Genomic DNA, 22,430 nt, shown 5'->3' with positions numbered 1-22,430 from the left:
ATGAACATCTTGCCTCTGGAAGGGCCTTAAATAAAGGTCTCAGCCACATATCCAGCAAGGAAGGCGGCCATGGCCTGCCCTAAGCTAGAAGCTGATGACTCTTTTACTAGGGTAGGACTGCTGGGACTACCTGAAAACACGGAGGTGGGGTGGGAGCGCTCAGCCACAGGGCTGGACCTGAGACCCTCACTCTGCACCCTGCAGACCTCTATGATAGGGCCACACTAGATGCAGAGTGAAGGCCTCCCAAGTCTCTTTCACGGGCCTGCTGTAGCCTGCCTCTGCCTTCTGCCGCGGAGAGCGGAGAGCGTGGGGGTTTTCTGTTTCTACTCTCCCGGAGATATGAGTGTGGAGGTGGTGAGGGCCCATCCTTGGAGGCGGAGTGCCCACAGGCTCCTGGGCTTAACTCTTCATGAATTTTAGGCAGTAAAGGGAGGGCATGACAGCGCACCTTCCACAGTACAGCCACCAGGCAAAGGTTTCCACATCCATCACGCCACTAACGATTTGGTGCAAGTCATGCCCTCTCTGGGTCTCAGCTTACATAGCTATTAAGTGAAGTGAGCTGCCTGATCCCTGAATGATCTGTTTATGTTTCCTTTCCAGTGCTCTCCAAGCACCTGGCTCTGTGTCTATTGGAGCATTTCTTGCATTCATTCATTCAGCATACATTTATTTAAAAGCTGGTGTGAAAGGTTCTCCACTGGGGTTAGAGGGCTTGTAGGGTTCAGAGGTGAGTGGAACAGGGCGCTATGCCCCAGGATCTCATGACCTAGCAGGGTAAATGCTGCTAAGCGGGGCCACATCAAGGTTCTGCCAATTCTCCCTGCCTACTCCTTCTCTCCCACCCTCTCTGGCTCTGGCCATGCTTCCCACCAACCACCAAAACTTTGCTCATGTTGTTGTGCCACCATGGAATGAATGCATCTTTCTATTTTCTTCCCACCCCACATTTTCAGTCCCAGCTCCAATGCCACTCCTTTCCTGAACCTCTAGGATTCTTCTAACCCCAAACAAACCGTCCCTCTTTTAGGCTAGCTCCCAGTCACTTGCTGCTTCTCCTTGGGACATATATCTGGCTCTTGTATTCTAGTTGATGGTGCTTGTGTCTTATTTTTGGAAGGGCAGGATAGTGTCTGATTCATTCAGTGTCCCCAGAACAATGCCTAGGGCCTGGCACACACTAGGAGGAAAGAATGGCCCAGAGCATGTGACCCATAGGTAGACAGAATTAGAGTGAAGGGGAGGGGTCCCAGGCAGAGGTGGAGGGCTGTGGTGCTCTGAAAGGAGGAAATGGCTCATTCTATGGGGGAAGGGCTGTGCCTGGGGTATGGCAGGACAGTCAGACTTATAGCTACACACGGGAACCCACAGCTCTGGGCCCTGGATGTAAACAGGGAAGGGGGTGAGAAAGCAGATAAGCTGATAGCAAGCCTGCTTTCATTGGGCCATGACTTTCTTTGTGGCTTCCTTCTTGTCCACGCTGCATCCCCACCCAGACGTCAAAGCCTGGCCAGGCAGGCAGCAAAGGAAGCCTGTGTGGGGCAATCTAGGGAGTGATCACAGCGGCGAACGCTGTGCTAGGCACTGCACTGAGTGAATTGTGTACTTTAGCTCACTTTATTCTCTCACACTGACTTGAAGTCCAGATCCTCCACCGAGTGAATGAAGAAGCTTGGATTCAGAGAGGTGAAGTCACTTGCTGAAGTCTCATAGAAGAGAAGGATTTAGAACTCAAACCCAGGCCTTTGAAGCATTCTTCCATGCTGGCTGAGGGTGTGAGCAACTTAGGAATGGCTCTCAAAGTGCTGGGAAGGTCAGATCCAAAGTTCAGGGCCCTGGGTAGGGAGAGAGACCAGGTGCTTCCTTGCCCCCTCAGCCTGTCTGACTCACAGGAGGAGAAAGGCTGTCCATACTGAAAGGCCCTAAGCTGGGTTGGCATTAGTTGTCCAAAACCGAGGGCAGAACAGAAGGGCAAGGGCCCCAGAGAGATGGCTAGGCTTAGGGCACCCTAGTGGCACCAGGCAAGCTCCCTGCTGTTTGGGGGAGAGAGGTCCTGTGCTATGGGGGCCTGATCATAGAAGAGCTCATTTGACAGCACTTAGATGGGGACACTGAGGCCCAGAGAGCTCAGGTGTCTCACCCAAGGCCACACTGTGAGCTTAGAGTAAAATTGGGACTAAAATTCAGACTTCCTGTTCTTCTGATGCCCTCTGGCCTGGGCTTGGCATGGGCACTCCTGCTCCCTCCTGTCCAAGTCCCTGACCTCAGGAGGACGAAGGGGACCGGTCAGAAGCTCCTGAGCCCAGAGCATCTCCTACTCCGCCCCCTCAGGATCGTTTAAAAGGCGGGGCTTGGTGGCGAGCCAGCGGGCCCGGCAAAAGGCTAGGGACGTTAGTTACTCTGTGGGCAGAGAACCAGTCCGAGCTCCATCAGCTGCCTCACCGCGGAGCCCCGAGCTTCAGCAAAGATGAGCGGCAGAGTCGGCGACCTGAGCCCCAAGCAGAAGGAAGCTCTGGCCAAGGTGAGCCCTCATCCCGGCCCGGCCCCCGCCCCAGGCGATGGCTCTCTCCCTCCGGCGGCAGCGAGCTGGGAAGGGTCTGGATGGGGGGGCGAGCGACCGTCCTCGGCGGGCGGGCGGCGGCGGGAGCAGCGGCAGCGGCACCTGGAGGTCCGCGGCCCGCCCGTCCTCCCTCCTCCCGCCGTGGGGGCCGGGGAAGTTTGGGTACCCCGGCGCCAGCCCGAAGCGAGCCCTTGGAGGTACCACCTAGGAAGAAGTGGTTGCTTGGAAGCCCTTGGAGGCAGCTCAGGGCACAAAGGCGACATTGATTTCGGGATTGGCAGCCCGGCCCTGGGAGCAGGGCCCCGGGTTTCCTTCCATTTCCGGGAGGATTTCCTCTTGCAGGGCCAGCGGCACAGATGGAAAGGGCCCTGGACAGTTCCTCGGGATATTTGGGTAGCCCCTGCTCTGGTTCCAAGTCAGTCTGCGACCTTGGGCAGAACCATCCTTCATCTGTTTGCTCCTTGATGAACTGAAATTAGGTTGGACCAGAGGATGTGAAGGGAGATCTGGGATCATACTGGTGACCCAGTGAGTTGGGGTTAATTTGAGCTGAGACTAGTCCGCCCGGTCCTGCAATCTCTTCCCGCACCTGGCTGGGGACTTGGGCTGATGTAAGCCTGGCTTTGCTTTGGCACCTGGGCAGAGGAGGAAGCAACAGTTTAAGGGTTGTACCTCCCTCCCCACCACCTGAATCTCCACTTCTGTGTTGTCCTTGGGAAGAGGGGAGGTTGGCTGTTCTTGGAGCCAGAGTCAATCGGGTCCAGTCTCAAGGTTTGCAGGATCCACGGCAGGGCAGTTTTCCATTGGTGGGAGAGGAAGGTAGCAGGTCTCCTGCTATGGCAGTGAGGCCAAGGCACCAGCCCCATGAAGGCTTTGCTCAGGCTGGGCCTCCCCCATCCCAGGGAGGCTGGATAGGAAGGTTTCAGAGTTTACTGCTGACCTGCAGGAGAAATCAGGCAGATAAGGGATTAGATGGTGATTAAACTGGAAACCAGGGGCTAGATGGTGTCTTCATGCCTGAGACCTGGAGGAGCAGTTTACCTGGGGGTTTGGAAGTTGTTTGGGGGATGGGATGGTCTGAGTCCTTGGCTGACCTAGGCAAGGGGCAGAGGTAGCTGTCCTCATTGGTCTCCTCTGTGGCTGCCCTGTAGGTCAGTGACTAGGGAAAGGAGTGGCTGGGAGCAGGAGGCATGGGGAGGGCATGGGCTGCAGGTGTGCTCACATTTAGGGTATTGAACAGTTGGAAGTGGGTGTAGCCGTCCCTTGGGGTCACTGTCCACTTTCCTTGTTTGGCACTCCCTGCACTTTCCACCTTCATGGCTTCCCACTGGAACTGTTCCCTCCACCTGAATAGCCTTCCTCCCTCTTCCTATTGCCTTTGATGTCCTTCAAGACCAGCTCAAATGCCAATTTTTAAAAATATGAAGTCATATGAGACCACCCTGTTCCTGGCCCCAGTCAGAATCAAACTCTTCCTTCCCTCTGCTCTGCCAAGCACATTGCTCTCCATGCCATTACTAAGGGGGACGGGGGACCATGAAAGAGTGCATGCTCTGGCCTCTGACAGACCTGGGTTTGCATCCAGCTCTGCTGACTACTAGCTGTTTAACCTTGGGCATGTTACTTAGCCTCTCTGATCTCTAATTCCTTCGTCTGTAAAATGGGGACAGTAATAACTCTAGGGACTCTGAATGAGGCAGGAATAAGATAAGTGCCATTTTCAGTGCTGGACACATGGGGGAATACTTGGTAAACTGACTTTTTTTTTTATCCTCACCCGAGGACATCTTTCCATTTTTTATTCAGTAGAGTGGGAGGGAAGAGAGAGAGAGAGAGAGAAACATCGATGTGAAAGGGACACATCGAGTGGCCGCCACCCGCACGACCAACCAGGGCTGGGGACAAACTGCAACCGAGGCACATGCCCCCAGCGGGAACCGAACCCGGGTCTCTCTGGATTGCAGGCTGATGCTCTAACCGCTGAGCCAAACCAGCCTGGGCAAAACTGACAACTTTTATTGTTGCATGTCCCACAGTGTCCACTATCACAGCTAGCTGAGAATACATCCGCCAGCCAACCACACTGGAGTGTAGAAGTGCATACAGCCATGCAGGAGCAGTGTCTTACTCCTTTCCCACCTCCTCCTGCTATTCGGCTCCCACTAGCATGACAGACAGAGTGGCCCATGCAGCCCAAGTGTTCAGCCAGTGACTGCATAGTTGACTCATGTTGAAGAAGGTCCAGCAAAGCCCCTATGGAGAGTCCTGGGCAGAGGGCATTCAGGGTGGGACCTGTCACTCACCCAGCTGCCTCTCTCTACAGTTTCGGGAGAATGTCCAGGATGTGCTGCCCACCCTGCCGAATCCAGATGACCATTTTCTCCTGCGCTGGCTCCGAGGTGAGGGAAGAGGGGCTGCAGGAGGCTGGGGCAGGGGCTAGTTCTGAGTAACAGAATAGCACCCTTTGGAAACCCTGGACCTGGCAGTCCGAGAATCTGGAGCATTCAACCCTTAGGAGCAAAAGGGCTCTTGTCAGTTACGTAACCTCAACCCTTCTACTGGATAGATAACATTGAGGTTCAGACAGGTGAAGTAACTTGCCCCAAGTCACACAGTGCTTGAGCTGTAGGCAAAGATCGGACTAGAACCTAGGTTGGCTGAATCCCAGCCCAGTGCCCTTCCCATCTACTCTGCTGATGAACTTGGGGAAACAGACTGAAGAAAAGCTGAGGAAGGCCCCAGTCATGTGAGAAGTTGGAAGCAGAGTCAGGTTTAGAACCAGAGTCCTAGCTCCTAGGAGAGGCTGAGCCCCTCTGTGGCCTGTTGGGATGGCAGGCCTCCTGCTGCTACCAGCAGTTTAGGCGGCTTGAAGGTGGGGAAAAAGGTATGGGGAACATGGGGAGACTCAGCCTGAACTAGGTCAACAAGACATCCCTCAAGCCACCACCAGGCTCGAGTCCCGAGTTCTAATTCTACTTCTGCCCCAGCCCGGCTGTGGTACATGGGCCAGGGGGTGAACATCTGCTCTAGACTACTCTCTAGGACAGCAGGACGAGACAGGGCTCCCGGCCTATTGCAAAATGTGACATGACAGAGCTCTGGGCATGTGATGCAATGTACACATTTCTCCTAGTATCAGGGTCAAACTCCTGAAAACTTTCTGTTCTTTCCCTCTCCCGTTCTGTGATTCAAGTCATGTGCCACCCTCTCTGGTTCTTGTGACACTTTTTTTCTTTATAGAAACATTATTACTAGACATAGAAATAATAGAGAATAAATTCCACCTTCTTAGATTAGCAGAGATTAGGTTGTGATGTGGAACCATAGTTCAAAAATTAAAGTACAAATCATGGCTGATTAGAGAGAGAGAGTGTCAGAGTCTTAGGGTGGGTGAAGAGCTGGGTCTTCCTTTTCTGTGCAGAAATTGAACATACTGGCGAGCTCTGAGGGACTGCTAGCAGGCACCCCAGGTCAGGTGCAGCCAGGAGAGCCACACAAGGTTCTGTGTATCTCTGGATGTTCCACTTGCCCTCCCTCCCCACAAAGCCACAAACCCACACCCCTGGCCCAGCCAGAGAAGGTGGAGGGACAGTGTGGTGGCAGTGGAGTCAGTCCAGGGCTAGAGGATATTTTGGACCAGCAGATTGCTGAAGGGCTGTAGCTAGAAGTGGGCGGGTAGAGAGAGTGGGAAACCAGTACTGCCTTAAAGGGCCAGCTGTAAGATCATCAAACAACCAAACTGCTGTTAGGTGGAGAAGTGTGGTTTCAGAGAGTTGTGAACAACTGCAGCTCTCTTTTATCCAACAGGTGTCCAGCTTGGGTTCCTGCAGTCATCTTCCCAGGCACCCCCAACTCCCCAGTCGTGGGATAACCTCTCTCGTTGCAGGGACATTGCAGAGTGTGGTCATCCTCATTTGCCAGATGAGAAAATTAAGGCTCAGAGAGGGGAGGTCACTTACCTGAAGGCACCCAGCTAATGTGAAGCAGAATCAGAGCAGAAATCTAGGGCCCCAGATTCCCAGGCCAGTATTCTCTCCAGAAAGCCATAGCTGCCCCTGAAGCCAAGCTTTGGCTCCTCAAACAGAGGAAGTATCTCCTTTGCACTTCATATGAGCCTCACATTTCCCAGGCGGGAGCTCAGGCCTGGTCAGACTTTACTATGAATTTCAATTAGGGTTTTTGTTGTCTCTCTTTTTGAAGAAACCTTTTCTCTTCTTCCGTTGGTTCTAAAGGAAACATCTGCAAGGTGCATGGCAGTAATATGTCTTTTTCTAACCTAGGTATGAGCTGGGGTTCCATTCTTCCCCTCTCCCCTCCAGGTAGACTCAGTTTCCTCCTGGCTCCAGGCTGTGAGAGCAGGCCCATGAATCTCTACCGCCTCTCCCCGACCTCACTGAGGTTTGGACACTCCAACAAGGATTTAGATGGCAAGATAAAAACAAGGAAGTGGTGGAAACCCTGAGGGGACAGAGCTGGTCTGAACTGAGTCTTCTCATTGTCCAGGTCTGGGAAGTGATCAAATAAAACACCAGACAGTTGCTCCTAGGTGGGCTTCTCTGGCAGTATCCTAAGCCATGTTTGAGCTGCCCCAACAAGGGCAGCAGGAGCCCTGGGAAGGCTCGACTTAGCAGGCATAGGAAGGGACCAGGCCAGATGCTACCAGGGGCAAGTAACGACTTCAAGAGGGCCCTTGAAGACCCTGGATGTTGGACCCTGGCAGATAAGGGTTAACTGGAGAGCCACCCTGAGATAAGGGGGCTCACAGTTCACTGCCACACCTGCCTTCTGGGAAGATAAAGTCTCTTCTCACTGTTAGGGGTGTCCTTCCTATGGAGGATTCTCACTTTCACAGTCCAGCCAGGCTGTCCATCAGGACAACATGTTGCCTTGCATCTTTCAAGTGTGTCTAGCTCATTAGATGATTCCGTCAGATGTGCACTATCTTGTTCAAGGTCAAACAGGGATATGGAAGGGCTGAGATGCAAACCCTGATTATATTCCTCTAAAAGCTGCCTCCTGCTGCCACGATGGCACATCAAGGGCCATTGGGAGGAACTTCCCAAGAGTGAAGACTGTTCAGTTCTGCAAACAGTGTCCAGCACTGATGAAAGGTGTGGCATTGGTCAAATGTCTCGATGCACCGTTTGGACGCACCAAGAGTGCACTGAATTTCATAACAGCAAAATCAGGGAATATGTTTGTCACTCCTGGGGAGCAGAGATTAAAGGACCAGTGACCGTCCAGAGGGCAGTCCATCTGGCCCAGGTTCCAGGGCAGTCAAGCAGATCTTGATGTTGATCAATTCCAAAGAGGACACACAGCTGGGAGGGACAGTTCATAGATCGGATGACAACACTGGTCAAAAACTCGTTAAAGTATGAAATAAAGCTGACCTTAACAAAATAAAATCTGAAAGGGGTGGAGCCAGAAAACCACCCCACAACATATGGGATGAAGGCTTAGCAGCAGAATAGCTGAAAAGGATTTGGGGGTTTCAGTTGACTAAGAGTTCCACCTGAGTTGAGGGTGTAACCATTGCCAAGAAAGTTCTCAGGCTTTACTGGAGAAGGGTAGACAACACCTGGTGCTGTGCTCAGCTCTGGACAACACACTCGATGAAGGGCACTGGCAAACTGGGAAACATTCAAAGGGAAGTTATTTGGGTGAACTTGAAACCAAGCTGTGAGGAATGATGAAAGGATCCACAGATGGGCAGCATGAGAGCAGAGGGGGCTTGGGTGGCAGCACAGTATTTGCCAGTATTGGAAAGGTTGTCACATGGCTGGGAGAGCCCACCCCACTCTCTAAGTGTCTGGAGTGGATCTCCGCTCAGTATAACAATGAGGACTAAGTGCAAATGCAACTCGGACTCTCTGGGAGCAGGAGGTTTTGAGGGGCAGTGAGGTCTTTGTGTTCAAGCTTTAGCAGGACAGCTTTTTGGAGTTCATGCATAAAATAAAGTTGGCCTAGGTGAACTTTAATTCTGAAACTTTCCAGGAACCCTGGGAGGAGGGCCCTCTGTGTCCCACTGGGGTATATGTGGGTCCTTGGAGGACATGGCAAGGCTGACTGGGACCTCATCAATCCCTCCGCCCTGCTGGGATGTTTTACCAGCTCTACCCCATATTATGGGGCAGCTATGTTCATCTTTTTTTTTTTTTTTCCTGAGGTGGCTGGACTTTAAAGGATTGGGATAAAGGTAGGGTTCCCAGTGCAGATTAAAGTAAGGAAAAAGGCTAGGGGTAGCGGAGGCAAAAGGTTTTGAGGGTACTGCAAGGAAGGGACATGGTAAATCCACTGTAACGTATGAGGCAGTTCATGTCACCGCCTACCCGCTAATGCGGGTCCCCTCCAATCTCCGTGCTCTAATGAGAGCTATGTTCATCTTTGAACTGTGTGTCAAGTTCTCAGGACTGGATGTTAGACTGGGGAAGAGATTAACTTTGTGTAAGGGGAAGGCTAAATGATAAGGGAGTCCAGGGTTCACTTTTCCTGAGAGGAGATAAGACCCTTCACCTCATTGCACTGACTAGGGCAAAACTCATTTGACCCTGGGGTTGCAATGTGCCCCCACCTGCCCTGAACCTTGACCTGCTCTCCAGGACTGTGGTGCTCTGGATGCCCTCGGTGAAGATCTTCACATTAGCTTCTGCATGTGGGGTGATCTGAGAGTCGGCTGGGGTACTGATGGAGAGGAGCTGGCCCCAGTATGGGAACAGGGAAAGTCTCTGTGTCCTCGGACACTCAGTCTGCTGGCCCAGCCCTGACCACATTTCCCTCTTACAGCAAGAAGCTTCGACTTGCAGAAGTCCGAGGCCATGCTCCGGAAGGTGAGATCCTTTTGCCTCCAAATCTCATGGTTACCTATGCTTCTGCCCATCAGAATCGCACAGTGCATGAACTTCTTTTGCCCATCCCATCCACCTCCATCACAGCCTGTGGCTTGTGTGACATATCTGAGTATTTGCTGACACTACTGTCTTTCTCTCTGGAAAAAAAAAGTGCATTCCCTTCCCTGGAAGCACAGAGCTTTCATAGGTCTGGGCTAGCCAAGAATTTGTGTTCTGCCAAGACCTCTAAAATAGGCAGTGCCCTTTTTTTTTGCATTCCTGCCAGTTCCCTTCTCATGACTTAACGGTTCATGCTGTCACCTACTGCTAGGTGTCTACTAAAGGATCCCCCTGTCCCACTCTCACTTTTTTAAAGCCCTGATTGTGTGTTTGCAGCATGTGGAGTTCCGAAAGCAGAAGGACATTGACAACGTCTTGAGCTGGCAGCCTCCAGAGGTGAGGACAAATGATTCTGGCCCACCCCTCTGTTAGGTCATCAGACCCACAACCTGCGTCCTGGGCCTGTGGGACTGGAACCCCCCAGAAGAAAGCTCGGACAATGACAAGTGGGTCCTAATGGTTCCCAGAATGGGTATCCACTGGCACCCACGGGGAGGCTGTGGAGGGAGAGACTGATGAACCCAGAGGAAGGCCCCAGGATGCAGGGAGGATGTAGCCACCCTGGGTCTGCTGACCAAGTGCCTTCTGTGTGTCTTTGCCCAGGTGGTCCAACAGTATCTGTCAGGGGGCATGTGTGGCTATGACATGGAGGGCTCTCCCATCTGGTACGATATCATTGGACCTCTGGATGCCAGGGGTCTGCTCCTCTCAGCCACCAAACAGGATTTGCTGAAGACCAAGATGCGGGACTGCGAGCTGCTTCTGCAGGAGTGTAAGCGCCAGTCTGAAAAGGTGTGTAGACCAAGACAGTTGAAAAGGAGCTAATCATGCTAGAGGTGCTCAGACAGAAGCAGGGACAACACACAGGGGCTTAAACACAGATTCAGGGCTGGACTTTTGGAATTCATAGACCAGTGAAATTTCAAAGTTTTAGGGAGTGATATATGTTGCTAAATTTTTATTTTTCCAAGGAAGGACTTAAAAATAATTGCCAGCTACTATGAGCATAATTAACCCCTAAAACTATAGGAATGCCAAAAATCTCAGAATAAAGGGCAGTCCTTTGAATGGAATAAATTTAGCTTCATAAAGAATTTAACTACATTAGTGCTATTTTTCTCATTTATCTGGGCACCAGTGAGATCTTTGTCACAGACCACCCTATTCTTAGGTAAGTATTTGGATATCACTGTTGTGGATGAGCTAAGATTCAATGTTTCTTTAATTCTGTATTTAAAAAAAAAAAGACATCTGATTTCCTTACTGAGAAACACGCTGAAGAGCCAGCTGGAGTTGCTACCATGATCTTTTCTCCTTCCTTCCCCTTCAGCAAATGGAAAGATCCAATGAAATGATGAGAGAAGTTTGGGACCATTTCAACACTGTCATCCACAAACATTCACTGAAAACCTAGTGTGTGCAGAGACCTTGTGTGCAGGGAGGCAAAGAAGCATCAGACTGGAATGCACCCTTCAGGGCTTAGGTTGGACAGAGAACGTCTGCCTGAGATAACTGGCTGCACAAAGCCACCTGGCAGAGCACTCCATGGTGCTGCTCACACAGGAAGAGGGAGGCCGCCAGGTCAAACTGCAGAACAGAACTGACCTCAGATGTAATCTAGATCCATCCAGTGGTTTACTGGATGAGAACATGGAGACCTAGGCAGGAAGGGTGACTTGCCTGGGTCACAATTCTGTCCTGGAGTCATTTTCTCCATTTGGAAAACCCTAGGTACAGCCCTGCCCATATCTGGCTGCAATATGAACACATGACACTATCAGCATTTGCCCTGAATTGGGTGGGCTTCTGCATCGGGGTAGCCTGCTGTGACTTTCTGCTCCTCTGTCCCTTGCAGATGGGGAAGAAGGTGGAGACCGTCACCATGATTTACGACTGCGAGGGGCTTGGCCTCAAGCATCTCTGGAAGCCGGCTGTGGAGACCTATGGAGAGGTGAGGGGCAGGACTGGGGAGGCAGGGTGAGGGGCAGAGAATGGGGGAGTGGGTACCTCTGCTAAGATGCCCTGTGGGATGGGTGAGGTGATGGGGGCATAGTCTAGCCTGGAGGAGGTCGGCCTCACCCTGGCACAGAGGTCTGAGCCCACTAGACTCAGTGATTTTGTTTCCACAGTTTCTCTGCATGGTTGAGGATAATTATCCTGAAACACTGAAGCGTGTTTTTATTATTAAAGGTAAGTTGGGAACTCCATGTGAGGAAGTCAAATGAGAAAGAGGGGCCAAAAATGTTCCTGGGACAGATTCAGGAGAGTAAAATAGAGTGAACCAAAAGGAGGGAGTCCGAGGACCCTTGACATACACAGACTGCTTTACAGTCCACAAAGCTTGTAGGATTTATCACTGCCTTTAAGCCAGCCAGCCCGGTGAGACGGGAAGACTATAGTCACTTTACCATACCCACTGTACAGTGGGGGAAGCTGGAAATCAAAGAGGTGCCTGTGCTGAGCCTCACATCCTGGGCTGCCTATGTGGGCTCCATGGCACTAGGGAACACGTGGCCTGACACATGGCGCTGTGGGTGACACTGTTAGGGACGGTTAGAGACTGCTTCCAGTCTCACATTGTCTGGTCTCTGTTCCAGCCCCCAAGGTGTTTCCTGTGGCCTTTAACCTGATCAAACATTTCCTGAGTGAGGACACTCGTAAGAAGATCATGGTCCTGGGGGGTAAGTAGCCCAGACTCTTCTCAACTCCTCCGAATGGTCTGTGGCCCAAACTGGGGATGGTTTTAGAGGTAGGGCCACAGCCACCAGGGCCAAAGTTCCCTCTGCTGGTTTGGGAGCAGTGGGACCCAGGAGCAAGTTGGGGCTGGGCTAAGGTCTTCATGTCTGTTTTCATAAGAACTCTTTCTCTCAGACACTCTAGAAAAAAGTAATGAGCTCAGCATTGTAGATTAAAGATGAATGAAATGCCAGTCCGTGCCATCAAGGAGCTTACAGTGTAAAAGGAGAGAGAAGACCTTTAGAGGGAAAGCTATGACAAAAACTAGAAAAGGTACTAAAATGGCCTAGAGACGGTGCCATGGAGGTCACAGAAGCAGAGGTTGCTTTCAGCTGATAAGCACCTACTATGTTCCAGGCCCTGGACTAAGTGCCAGGGCTACAAAGATGAATTAGACCAAGTCCCTTGAAGAGCCCTGGGTCTCTTGGGAAAGGGAGACAACAAGCACACTTGACCTAGGGAGGAGGTAAGGCCTACCTCAGCCGATTGCTATGGAATGAGTAAGAGTAGCCAGATAAAGCAAGGCAACAGGCTGTCAGGCAGAAGGAACAGCATTGAACTAAGACCTTACATACCATGGCACAGGCAGTTGTAGCATGCACAGCAAGGTATGGCAGGAGATGAAGCTGAAGAAGGAGCCAGGAGCAGGTCACAGAGACTCCAGGGTACTATGCTAAGAGGTTGGGGCATGACTCTACACGCTACTGGGAACCAGGTGAGTTCTGAGCAGGAGAATACCAGGATCTGATTTCAAATTGAGACATATCTCGTTGGAGAGATCATGAAGGACAGATACCAGTTTGCCCACTGTGCCCATAATCTATGCAGCAGGTGTTGCAAGCCCATGACAGGACAGAGGCAGTGGAGAAAGAGAGGAAAGGGTGGATTTAGGACTCATCTAGGAAGTAGAAGAACTCAGATGATTGGATATAGGAAAGGAGGAAGAGAAATCCAGAATGACTTCCTCATGTCTGGCATGAGTGACTGAGTATTGCAGTCACTCTGATGCAATTAGTTCAATGGAGGAATACAAGTGGAAGAATAAGCTTGAAGTTGAGATTGAAGTGTGTGTGAGATATACAGATACTGGGGATACTTGGGCCTGACGCTTAGGTGAGAACTCCAGCCTGGAGATTTGGGAGCTATCAAATGCAGGCAACAGCTAAGACCCTGAGAACAGATAAGACTGCCCCCAGAAAAACAGAGGCTAAACCCTGGGGATATCCAAGCTTAAGGGCAAGCAGAGGAGGAGAAGCCAACCAGGGAGACTGACATGTGATTGAGGAGGTTGACAGAGTAGCAGGTGGGCAGAGACTGGATGTGTAAGGAGGCAGGGAGAACATCAGGGCACAAGGGAAGCCAGCCAGGGACAGAAAGGAGTCCATTTTGCTGTAGCATTAAGTGGAGTGGTAGGAGAAAAGGCTAGAAAGGTAGATTGGGACTAGATAGATCATGGAAGACTTGAGGCACCTCCAGATTTGAACTTGGGGGTAGGTAGTAGGTATTCTGGAGGTTTCTGAATGTTCAGGCAATGTATTGAAAGCGGAGACTTTCCAAATGTGTGCTGTGAGTCCTAGGAGTGGTGAGGCAGTCTGGAAAGTCCAGGACTTCGGGGTTCTCATCCTAGCTCTGGCAGCAACAAATTCTGCTTCTTTTGCCTCAGTGACTCTCTCTGTAAGATGGGAAGAATCCCCTTGGCCTTATTCCAACTCTCCAGATGAGATGGGGGAAGAAATACAAAAATCCCAGCAAAGGCTCTGATGGTTTTGGCTTCTCTGCTGCTACCACCCACCATGAGCATGAGACAGATTTCCTGGCAGCAGAGCTGTGGAGGAGGTTCAGTCTGTTCTCCCACCCACACCTGAAACCCTTTCAACCAAACCCACCTCGGGCTGAGAAGGTACAGGATAGGATCTTCAACATAGGGGGGAAGAAATTCACTCTGGGCTGGTTGCTGGAGCTTAGCAACACATTAAATCACCCCGAGACCACAGACACTGCCTTCCAGGAGTTGCATGGACTCGGGTCCCTGAAATCTGAGGGCTGGGAGACCCTGGACAGTGTCTGTGGGTTTCCAGCCTGCACTGGCGACAGAGTATACTGGGTTGTACCCCATGACTTGAAGCTGCTGCCTTTATACGGTTTCTAGTGGTGACCCTTCTTTCTCCTTCCTTACCTCACCATGGAAAGGTTTCCACTATCAAAATATTGTACTTGGCTGATATTTGCTGAGGAATTTGAAATGGAGGAGAAGTGGTTCACAGTACTGGTTGCACTAGTCAAACTTTCTTAGTCAGGACAGGGCTTGGTTACAAAAAATGAGCCAAATCCCTGGCAGCTAAATGGCCTTTAAAAAAACCCAAACAAACCAGGAGCAGATGTAAAATCTTAGCTGAGGTAAAGCCAAGAAAACCCATTTTAAGGGGTCACTCTACAGTGATGTGGTCATTCAGTCACACTTGAGCATGGTTATGTGTAGCAAAAGTGGGGGATGAGATACATGGTTGTGTCTTCACGTAGTTCAGTCTGACAGGACAGATCTTGTTGATCCTGGCCCTCCTGTAGGCTGCACATGCTGTCCCCTTTGCAGGGAATGTCCTTCCCTCCTTGCATTGTGCCCTCCTGCTTACAGTTCAAATGTTAGTATCACCTTCCTGGAAGTGATAATGCGCTCTCCTGGTGGAGGGCACTTGACAGTTTACAACACCCTCTCAAGTACTTAGATCACTGCACTCCCATGATAAGCTGGCCAGAGGCAGTGGAAACAGGACCCCAGGTCTCCTGGCTCCTGGTGCAGGGTAGGGTCATCCTCTGGGTGACAGCTGCTCCTGAACCCCTGCAGTGCTGTGCACACATCTCCTGCTTCTAATGACTGTTTTGTGTGTGGGGGCAGATGGTTTTCTTTTTTCTGCCTCTTTTGTGTAGACGGCAGGGGTTGTGATGAAATCTTGCCTAGTGGTAACCCTTCTTTCTCCTTCCTTACCTCTCCTGCCAGCAAACTGGAAGGAGGTTTTATTGAAATATATCAGCCCTGACCAGGTGCCTGTGGAGTATGGGGGCACCATGACTGATCCTGATGGAAACCCCAAGTGCAAATCCAAGGTATGGGCCCCAGGGGCTGGAGGTGACCAGGGAAGCCTGCCTCAAATGTACATTCCGGCTCACTCCATGTTCTGCTTCTAGATTAACTATGGGGGTGACATCCCCAAGAAGTATTATGTGCGAGACCAGGTGAAACAGCAGTATGAGCACAATGTGCAGATTTCCCGTGGCTCCTCCCATCAAGTGGAGTATGAGATCCTCTTCCCTGGCTGCGTCCTAAGGTAGGGTTTTGGACGCTTCCAGGAGACCTAGGTGCTGGTAGATGGGCTGGGGTGGGAGAAACCCTGGTGGCAGGACCCCAGAGATTTTCTAATCATGTCTGAATGGGTGGATGACTCCCACAGGTGGCAGTTCATGTCGGAAGGCTCAGACATCGGTTTTGGAATTTTCCTGAAGACCAAGATGGGGGAGCGGCAGAAGGCAGGGGAGATGACAGAGGTGCTGCCCAACCAGAGGTACAATGCCCACCTGGTGCCTGAGGATGGGACCCTCACCTGCAGCAATCCTGGCATCTGTAAGTATCTCTGTCTTGGCTTGAAGCTCCTGACCTAGATGTCTGCCTGTGAGGTCCTTCTTTCTCCATAAGGTTAGGCTCTCAGGCTGTTAGAACTAGAAATGGAACTCCAGCCGCCTTCCTTTGCACAGGTGAGATAACTTACTTGGACAGGTGAAGTGACTTGTTCAAGGTAACTCATCTGGTTAATAACAGGCTGGGATTCTGACTTGATCCTACCAGGTAGAGGTGAGTCACAGTGCTAGATGATCACAAGGGAATGTTCACCCTCTGGTCCAGGTCTCACTGGGTTTGTGACCATGAAGAAACATCTCTTGAGAACTCTTCCCCACATGTCAGAGAGGCAGAACTGGCTGGGTGGGTGTAGGGATCACAGGTGAGCAGGGTTGTGAGAAGTCCAGCCTTGATCCCTCTAAACTTCACTCATCTCCAGGTTGATAAAAAAATGGGAACAGATGTGAACAGGAACTTTAACCCAAGAGAAATAAGAATGGCAGATAGGCATTTGAAAAGGTTAGAACTAGAAGTGGAACTCCAGCTGCCTTCCTTTGCACAGGTGAGATAACTTACTTGCAAAGGTGAACTTTGCAATATTGATTAAAATTCCCTTTGACTCAGCAATTCTACTTCTAGAAATTTAGCCTACAGAAATATTTACACAGTCATAAAGATGTGGGATGTTCCTAGCAGCCTGGAAACTGGCAATGAATTAAACGGCCTTAATAAGGTCTTGTTCAATAAACTATGGTCCAACCACACAATGGTGTACAATATACCCATTCACGAGATACATGCTTAAAAAAATAAAGTATGAAACACAGCATATATGATATATACTCACTTTGGTTAATAAAAAATAAGTACGTAGAAAAGGATTCTGTGGAATCTGTACTAACTCTCATGGTGGTTATCTCTGGACTGGTAGGAAGATGATAGGGCTTTCATTTTCACACTATGGCAGGTCCTTGAATAACATCATTTTGTTCAACATTGTTTCATTATAATGTTGTTAAGAAATAAATGGATTACCAGCGGGGGCCACTGTGTGGAGTTTGCACTTTCTCCCCATATCTGTGTGGGTTTTCTCCAGGGACTCTGGTTTTTCCCACATTCCAAGGATGTACATGTAAGGTGAAGGGGTTGTCTCAACTGTCCCATTATGAGTGTGTGAATGTGCCCTTCATTGGAATGGCATCCTGTCCAGAGTTGGTTCATGCCAGGTGCCCTGAGTTATGAGACTCTCTCCTAGAATCTCTGGCCACCACTGACGATGAACTGAAATAAGGCATTTGGAAAATCATTATCTTACTTGTTTCTATTACTCTTTCTTCTTCTTTTTGAATGCTAACTTATTTTTTTTATTAATTAATTTTTAATCCTCACCCAAGGATATTTTTCCATTGATTTTCAGAGAGTGGAGGGAGAGAGGGAGGGAGAGAGAGAGAGAAACATTGATGTGAGAAAGACATCAACTGGCTGCCTCCCACACGGCCTGGGGCCAGGGATTGAACCTGCAACCCAGGTACATGCCCTTGACTGGAACCAAACCTGAGAACCTAGGTCCTCGGTCGACACTCTAACTGCTGAGCCAAATCAGCCAGGTCTTCTTAGTCTTTCTTAAATGTATATATAGCTCACATTTATTTAAACATTTATTCAATAATAGAAGTGTTTTGGGTATTAGAATTGTGGTGATGTTTTTGTGACCAGAGATATGCTGTAGGGACTACATCAATTAGCCTATGGTAAAACTGGTTGCATTATATGTTATTTCACTTACTGTCAAGAGCCAAGGGGCCAGATGTGGAAAGTAATGAGAACAAGGGCTTTATCATCCAGCTGAGTTGGACTTGACAACAGACTAGTCCTTAAGCAAGTGACTTAGCTTTCCGGAGCTTCAGTTTCCTGCTTGCTACAATGGGGATCAAATTCTCTACCTCACAGGGACACACAATCATTCAATGTGATAAAGTCTATGGAGCACTTAGCATAATGACTGGCATACGACAAGTGCTCAACACACTTTTGCCACCATTATTGTTATCAGGGCAAGACCTGGGGGAGAAGGGCCATCCTGGACATAGTGCCGGAGATGGGAGAAGCCCTGTGCTCCATTTTGATAGCAGCACCACAATCTCAACTAACCCTACAAATATCTTGGCCTCTGTACTTGTCTACACCATCACCCCAACCTCAGATTCTGTGTCCTCTCCCACATCCCAGACAACTTTCAGTCTCCACTGCCACCTCCTCACAGATGCTCTGTGGTAGTATTCTCCCCAGGGAGGAGGAGTATTCTTGTTAGCGAGCAGGTGGGTCCTGGGGGAGAAGGCATATACTGTGTGCTTCAGCAAGAACAAGGCTTAACACCAGCCCAGATACTGTCATCCACAGAGCATATATCATCTTGTACATATAAGCTTGCATTTCTTTTCTTTTTCATCCTCACCTGAGGACATTCTTCCATTTTTTTGTTCAGATAGAGCGGGAAGGAGAGAGAGGAAGAGAGAGAGAGAGAAACATCAATGCGAAAGGGACACATCGAGTGGCCGCCACCCGCACGACCCAACCAGGGCCGGGGACAAACTGCAACTGAGGTACATGCCCTTCCTTAGCAGGAACCGAACCCGGGTCTCTCTGGACTGCAGGCTATGCTCTAACCACTGAGCCAAACCGTCCAGGGCTGCTTTTCTTTTTTTAATGGACAAAGAAGCTGAAGTAGAAAGAAGGGATATTCACTCTTGCACAAAGTAGCTTGTGTAAGCACCAAAAGACAGAAGACACCAAAGACTCCTAGGATCCTGGTCCAAGATCTCTTGGTTGTAGACAGTCCTGGAGATGATCAGATCCACTCTGGATCTAACAGAAGAAAGAGGAATCCCAGGCCAGGGAAGTAATTTACTCAGATCACACAGCCAGTAGCAGAGCCCAACTCATTTTGCAGCACTGCCCATTACCCTTCCATTGGATCTGAGGGACACAGCCTGAGAAAAGCTTTTAACTAATTAGGATTAGGCTTGCAAATCCAGAACTTATTTCAGCTCCTCTTGGATATATTCCTGGATGGAATGTTGATCTGCCTGTGGGGCCCTGAGTGGGAACTGCTTGTTGTCCAGTCCCAGGAGGAGGAGAGGCAGGCCACAGTGTCCATGCCCCCTTCCCAGGTAGAAAACAAAGAAGGTGTGATCAGCTATTGTCTGGGGCCATGACTCAGGTTAGACCTGCGCCCAGGGAGAACCCAGCTTTAGGCTACAAACTCACTTGTGGGAGGCCAATGTCCCTGAAGTACCAGGCACCCCTGCAAAGTAGAGCATAATCACCCAGTGGAGAAATGAAAACTCTGTGCCTGTCTCCAATGGCAAGAGCATGTTAACTCTCCCCAGGCTGCTGTTGTCCTTGACCAAGTATCCTCAGTTACTGAGGAGAAAAAACAAAGTCTAAATTGATTTCACTTTTTTTTTTTTTTTCTTTTTCTCTCTCTCAACTAATATTTCCTGAGGGCCTGAGTGTTGAATACTCTACTAGGAAAGAAAAAGATTCAGAAAAAAAGATCTGGACTTTGTCTGCTAGGAGTGGAGAATGTGGTCTAGAAGACCTGAAACACTGAACGAAGGTGAAACAGTACTGCCACAAAGTGCTGGGGTGAAGAGCCCAGGGGCATCATAAGGCCTGGTTTCAGAGTCCAGCTTCGCCTTTAGCTCTCCGAGTGTTCTGAGCAAGTGTCCCAAAATAATTAAGTTTTCCTCTCTTCCTTAAATGAGAGGAGTGGGCTAGAGCAAGAGATCTAAATTGGGTTCAGGGACTCCCCAGAGCAGTAATCATAAATTTTCAAGAATAAACCTCCCCCTTTATAACAAATGGTGTCTAATGTCCCTTTTGCTATACTGAAATATAATAACACACAGATAACTTAAAAATCAATATAATCTCCTATTTGGAGAAATAAAAGGAAGCTAATTTAGAATTTTTTTTCAGTACATAAATAAGATACCTCTCTTCAGAATGGTATCTTTCCCATTGGAAACCACTGCTCCAGAGGGTCCATGATGGGCCACAGGGGATCTGAGATTGTGTGAGAATTTCTTCTGATGATTAAAGCATCAGATTCTCAAGGGGGTCAGTTCCCCAACAAAAGTTAAGGAGCCCTAGCCTGGAGGATCTCGGGGGCGTGGGGGAGGGCTCTGAGTCTGTGACTACATGATTAGTGTCAAAATGAACCATGCAATCCATGAACACCACTTTCCTCAGGCCTGGGCCTCAGAATACCCCCTTCCTTGTTTCTTAGGGTAGAATATCATGCTAGGCAAAGCCACCTTCATGGTGCTTGGTCCAAGATGCTCAAAGACTTCTCTAGTAGAACTGACTAGTTGCTAAGGTTTTGTCATCCAGGGAAGAGAGGAAGCTTCCCACTTTCCAGAGGGACTATGAGTCCTGAAAGACCTCTGGCATAGAGAAAACCAATGACTAATATTCACTTCACACCATGAACAAAGGGAGGGTGGTGTGTCTACTCTCAGTCTAAACTGAGGTTAAGCCTCAGGATTAAATACACAGTTTGCTTGTTTTTGTTGGGAAAAGTGAGAGAAGACCACGATAGGGAAGGAGGCAGAGCTAGTTTTTTGTGTTCACACTCTGTTCTCTTGAAGGGGTATTTGACTAAAATGGTACCTCTCAAAAAAAATGGAGGAAGAAGAAGAGGGTTAGATTAAAAGCAGCCTCTTCCTTAGCCAAGGCTGGAAAGCCTTCTCTGTCTACTGCCTGCCCATTTTTTCTCCCCAGAGGAAACCACTCCTAATAGGTCTTGTCTATTATCTTATCAAATATTTCCTATCCCTTTAGAAGCATTACATGTTGCCATAAAACACAGGACATGTATACACACATATACATTCACAGGAATTTTATCTGCCATTTAATGTATGTTTGAAAGAATTTTGACATGGTAAAACTTGTTACAGGATTTGAGAAAATCCTGGTCAGGATGGTATGGCCATACATGAAAACTTTCCTTTTAGAACAAGCGTGTGAGTAGTATCATCAAAGAGAATTTGGGAGTGTAGATAGACAAAGTAGCAAAGCCAAAGTTACTTTTACAACTATATTAACAAAAAAGTTACAAACATATATCTAATATGTTCTGCAACTTGCTTTTTTTGGCCAAAGGATACATTGTAGATGCTTTCCCCAGTCACTTCTTATGAGGCTAACTTCTTTCTTTCAATATCAGAACAGTATTTCATCATATGGATTGCAATATAAACTTTTTTTTTTTAATCCTCACGCGAGGACATTTTCCCATTGTTTGTTCAGATAGAGTGGGAGGGAGAGAGAGGAAAAGAGAGAAACATCGACATGAAAGAGACACATCGAGTGGCTGCTTCCCGCCTGGGACAAACTGCAACCAAGGTACGTGCCCTTAGCGGGAACCGAACCCAGGTCTCTGTGGACCGCAGGCCAACACTCTAACTGCTGAGCCAAACTGGCTAGGGCACAATATGAACTTTTTAAGCAATTCTCCTTTGAACATTTGAGTTTTCCCAAGCTTTTAGTCTTACAAACAGGGGTGCAATGAGCACTTTGTCCATTTATATTTCTGTGGGATAAATTCCTGGTTCAAATGGTTTGCACAGTTTACTTTTTGTCAGAAAATGAACAGAGTGGGGTTTTCCAGGGCCCAAGTCAGGCAGCAATTTGGATCAGAGGGAAATTCCAGTTCTATCACTTCCTCACTGTGTGACACAGTTACCTCCTTTTTTATAGGATGTAAAACAGGACTAATGTTGAACTCATAGTTATTTTGAGGAATAGTGAAATAAAATATATAGATTACCAACCCAGTGCTGAAACACATAGCCATGGTTATCATTACTATTATTATTGTAACAACTACTGCTGCTATGAATTCTACTTCCTCCTTTCAAGGCCTAGTTCAAGCTCTAACTCCTCTAAAAGGCCTTTTACATAATTTCAGTCTATAGGGCTCTCTCTTCCCAAGATTTACAGATGTGACTGTCTCTCTCACTCATATGGTACTTGGCTTGTTCTATCTCATATATATTTTTTCTCTCCATGAACATTTTTGTCAATCCAGCTAGATTCATTTGCAGAAGGTGGAGGTCCATTGCTTATGCTACCTCCTTCATCCTTATTACCTATCACATTGCCTTGCTCAGTCAACAAAAATTGCTGTCCTCAAGCCCTTTGTCAGAATTGCCTGAATGTCTGGTTTTCTGCCTCCCCTCAGATGTCTTGCGGTTTGACAACACCTACAGCTTCATTCATGCCAAGAAGGTCAGTTTCACTGTGGAGGTCCTGCTTCCAGATAAAGCTTCAGAAGAGAAGATAAAACAGCTGGGGGCTGTCACCCCAAAGTAATGCCTCCTCCCACAGTAGGTCTGGCTCCCTCAGTGTCTCCCTGTCAGTTTCTATCCCTTGTAGCACCCTGATGCCCAAAGAAACTGGGATAGAAGACATCAGCTGAATCTGGGGAGCTTTCATTTCAGAATTAGGAAGAGGGAGCATAGCAGGAGTGGGTCTCCTTGCCTTTCAAGTTACTAAGGAGTCC

At 49.0% G+C, this 22,430-nt stretch overlaps 1 protein-coding gene across 1 annotated transcript; it reads left to right on the top strand.

Annotated features, from left to right (window-relative positions):
* Window positions 1-2,254: 2,254 nt before the first annotated feature.
* On the top strand, window positions 2,255-22,265 carry SEC14L2 (SEC14 like lipid binding 2). The gene is made up of 12 exons (XM_036277036.1): window positions 2,255-2,524; window positions 4,887-4,962; window positions 9,350-9,393; window positions 9,790-9,849; window positions 10,117-10,305; window positions 11,369-11,464; window positions 11,643-11,703; window positions 12,111-12,194; window positions 15,245-15,351; window positions 15,433-15,572; window positions 15,696-15,865; window positions 22,110-22,265. Exons 1-12 carry the CDS (start codon window positions 2,471-2,473, stop codon window positions 22,238-22,240), a joined length of 1,212 nt encoding a protein of 403 aa, XP_036132929.1. The 5' UTR covers window positions 2,255-2,470; the 3' UTR covers window positions 22,241-22,265.
* The last annotated feature ends 165 nt before the right edge of the window (window positions 22,266-22,430 follow it).

This window comes from Molossus molossus, unplaced genomic scaffold (genome assembly GCF_014108415.1).
Source record: "Molossus molossus isolate mMolMol1 unplaced genomic scaffold, mMolMol1.p scaffold_m16_p_22, whole genome shotgun sequence".
Taxonomy (NCBI): Eukaryota; Metazoa; Chordata; class Mammalia; order Chiroptera; family Molossidae; genus Molossus; species Molossus molossus.
This window is presented reverse-complemented; position numbering and strand designations above follow the sequence as displayed.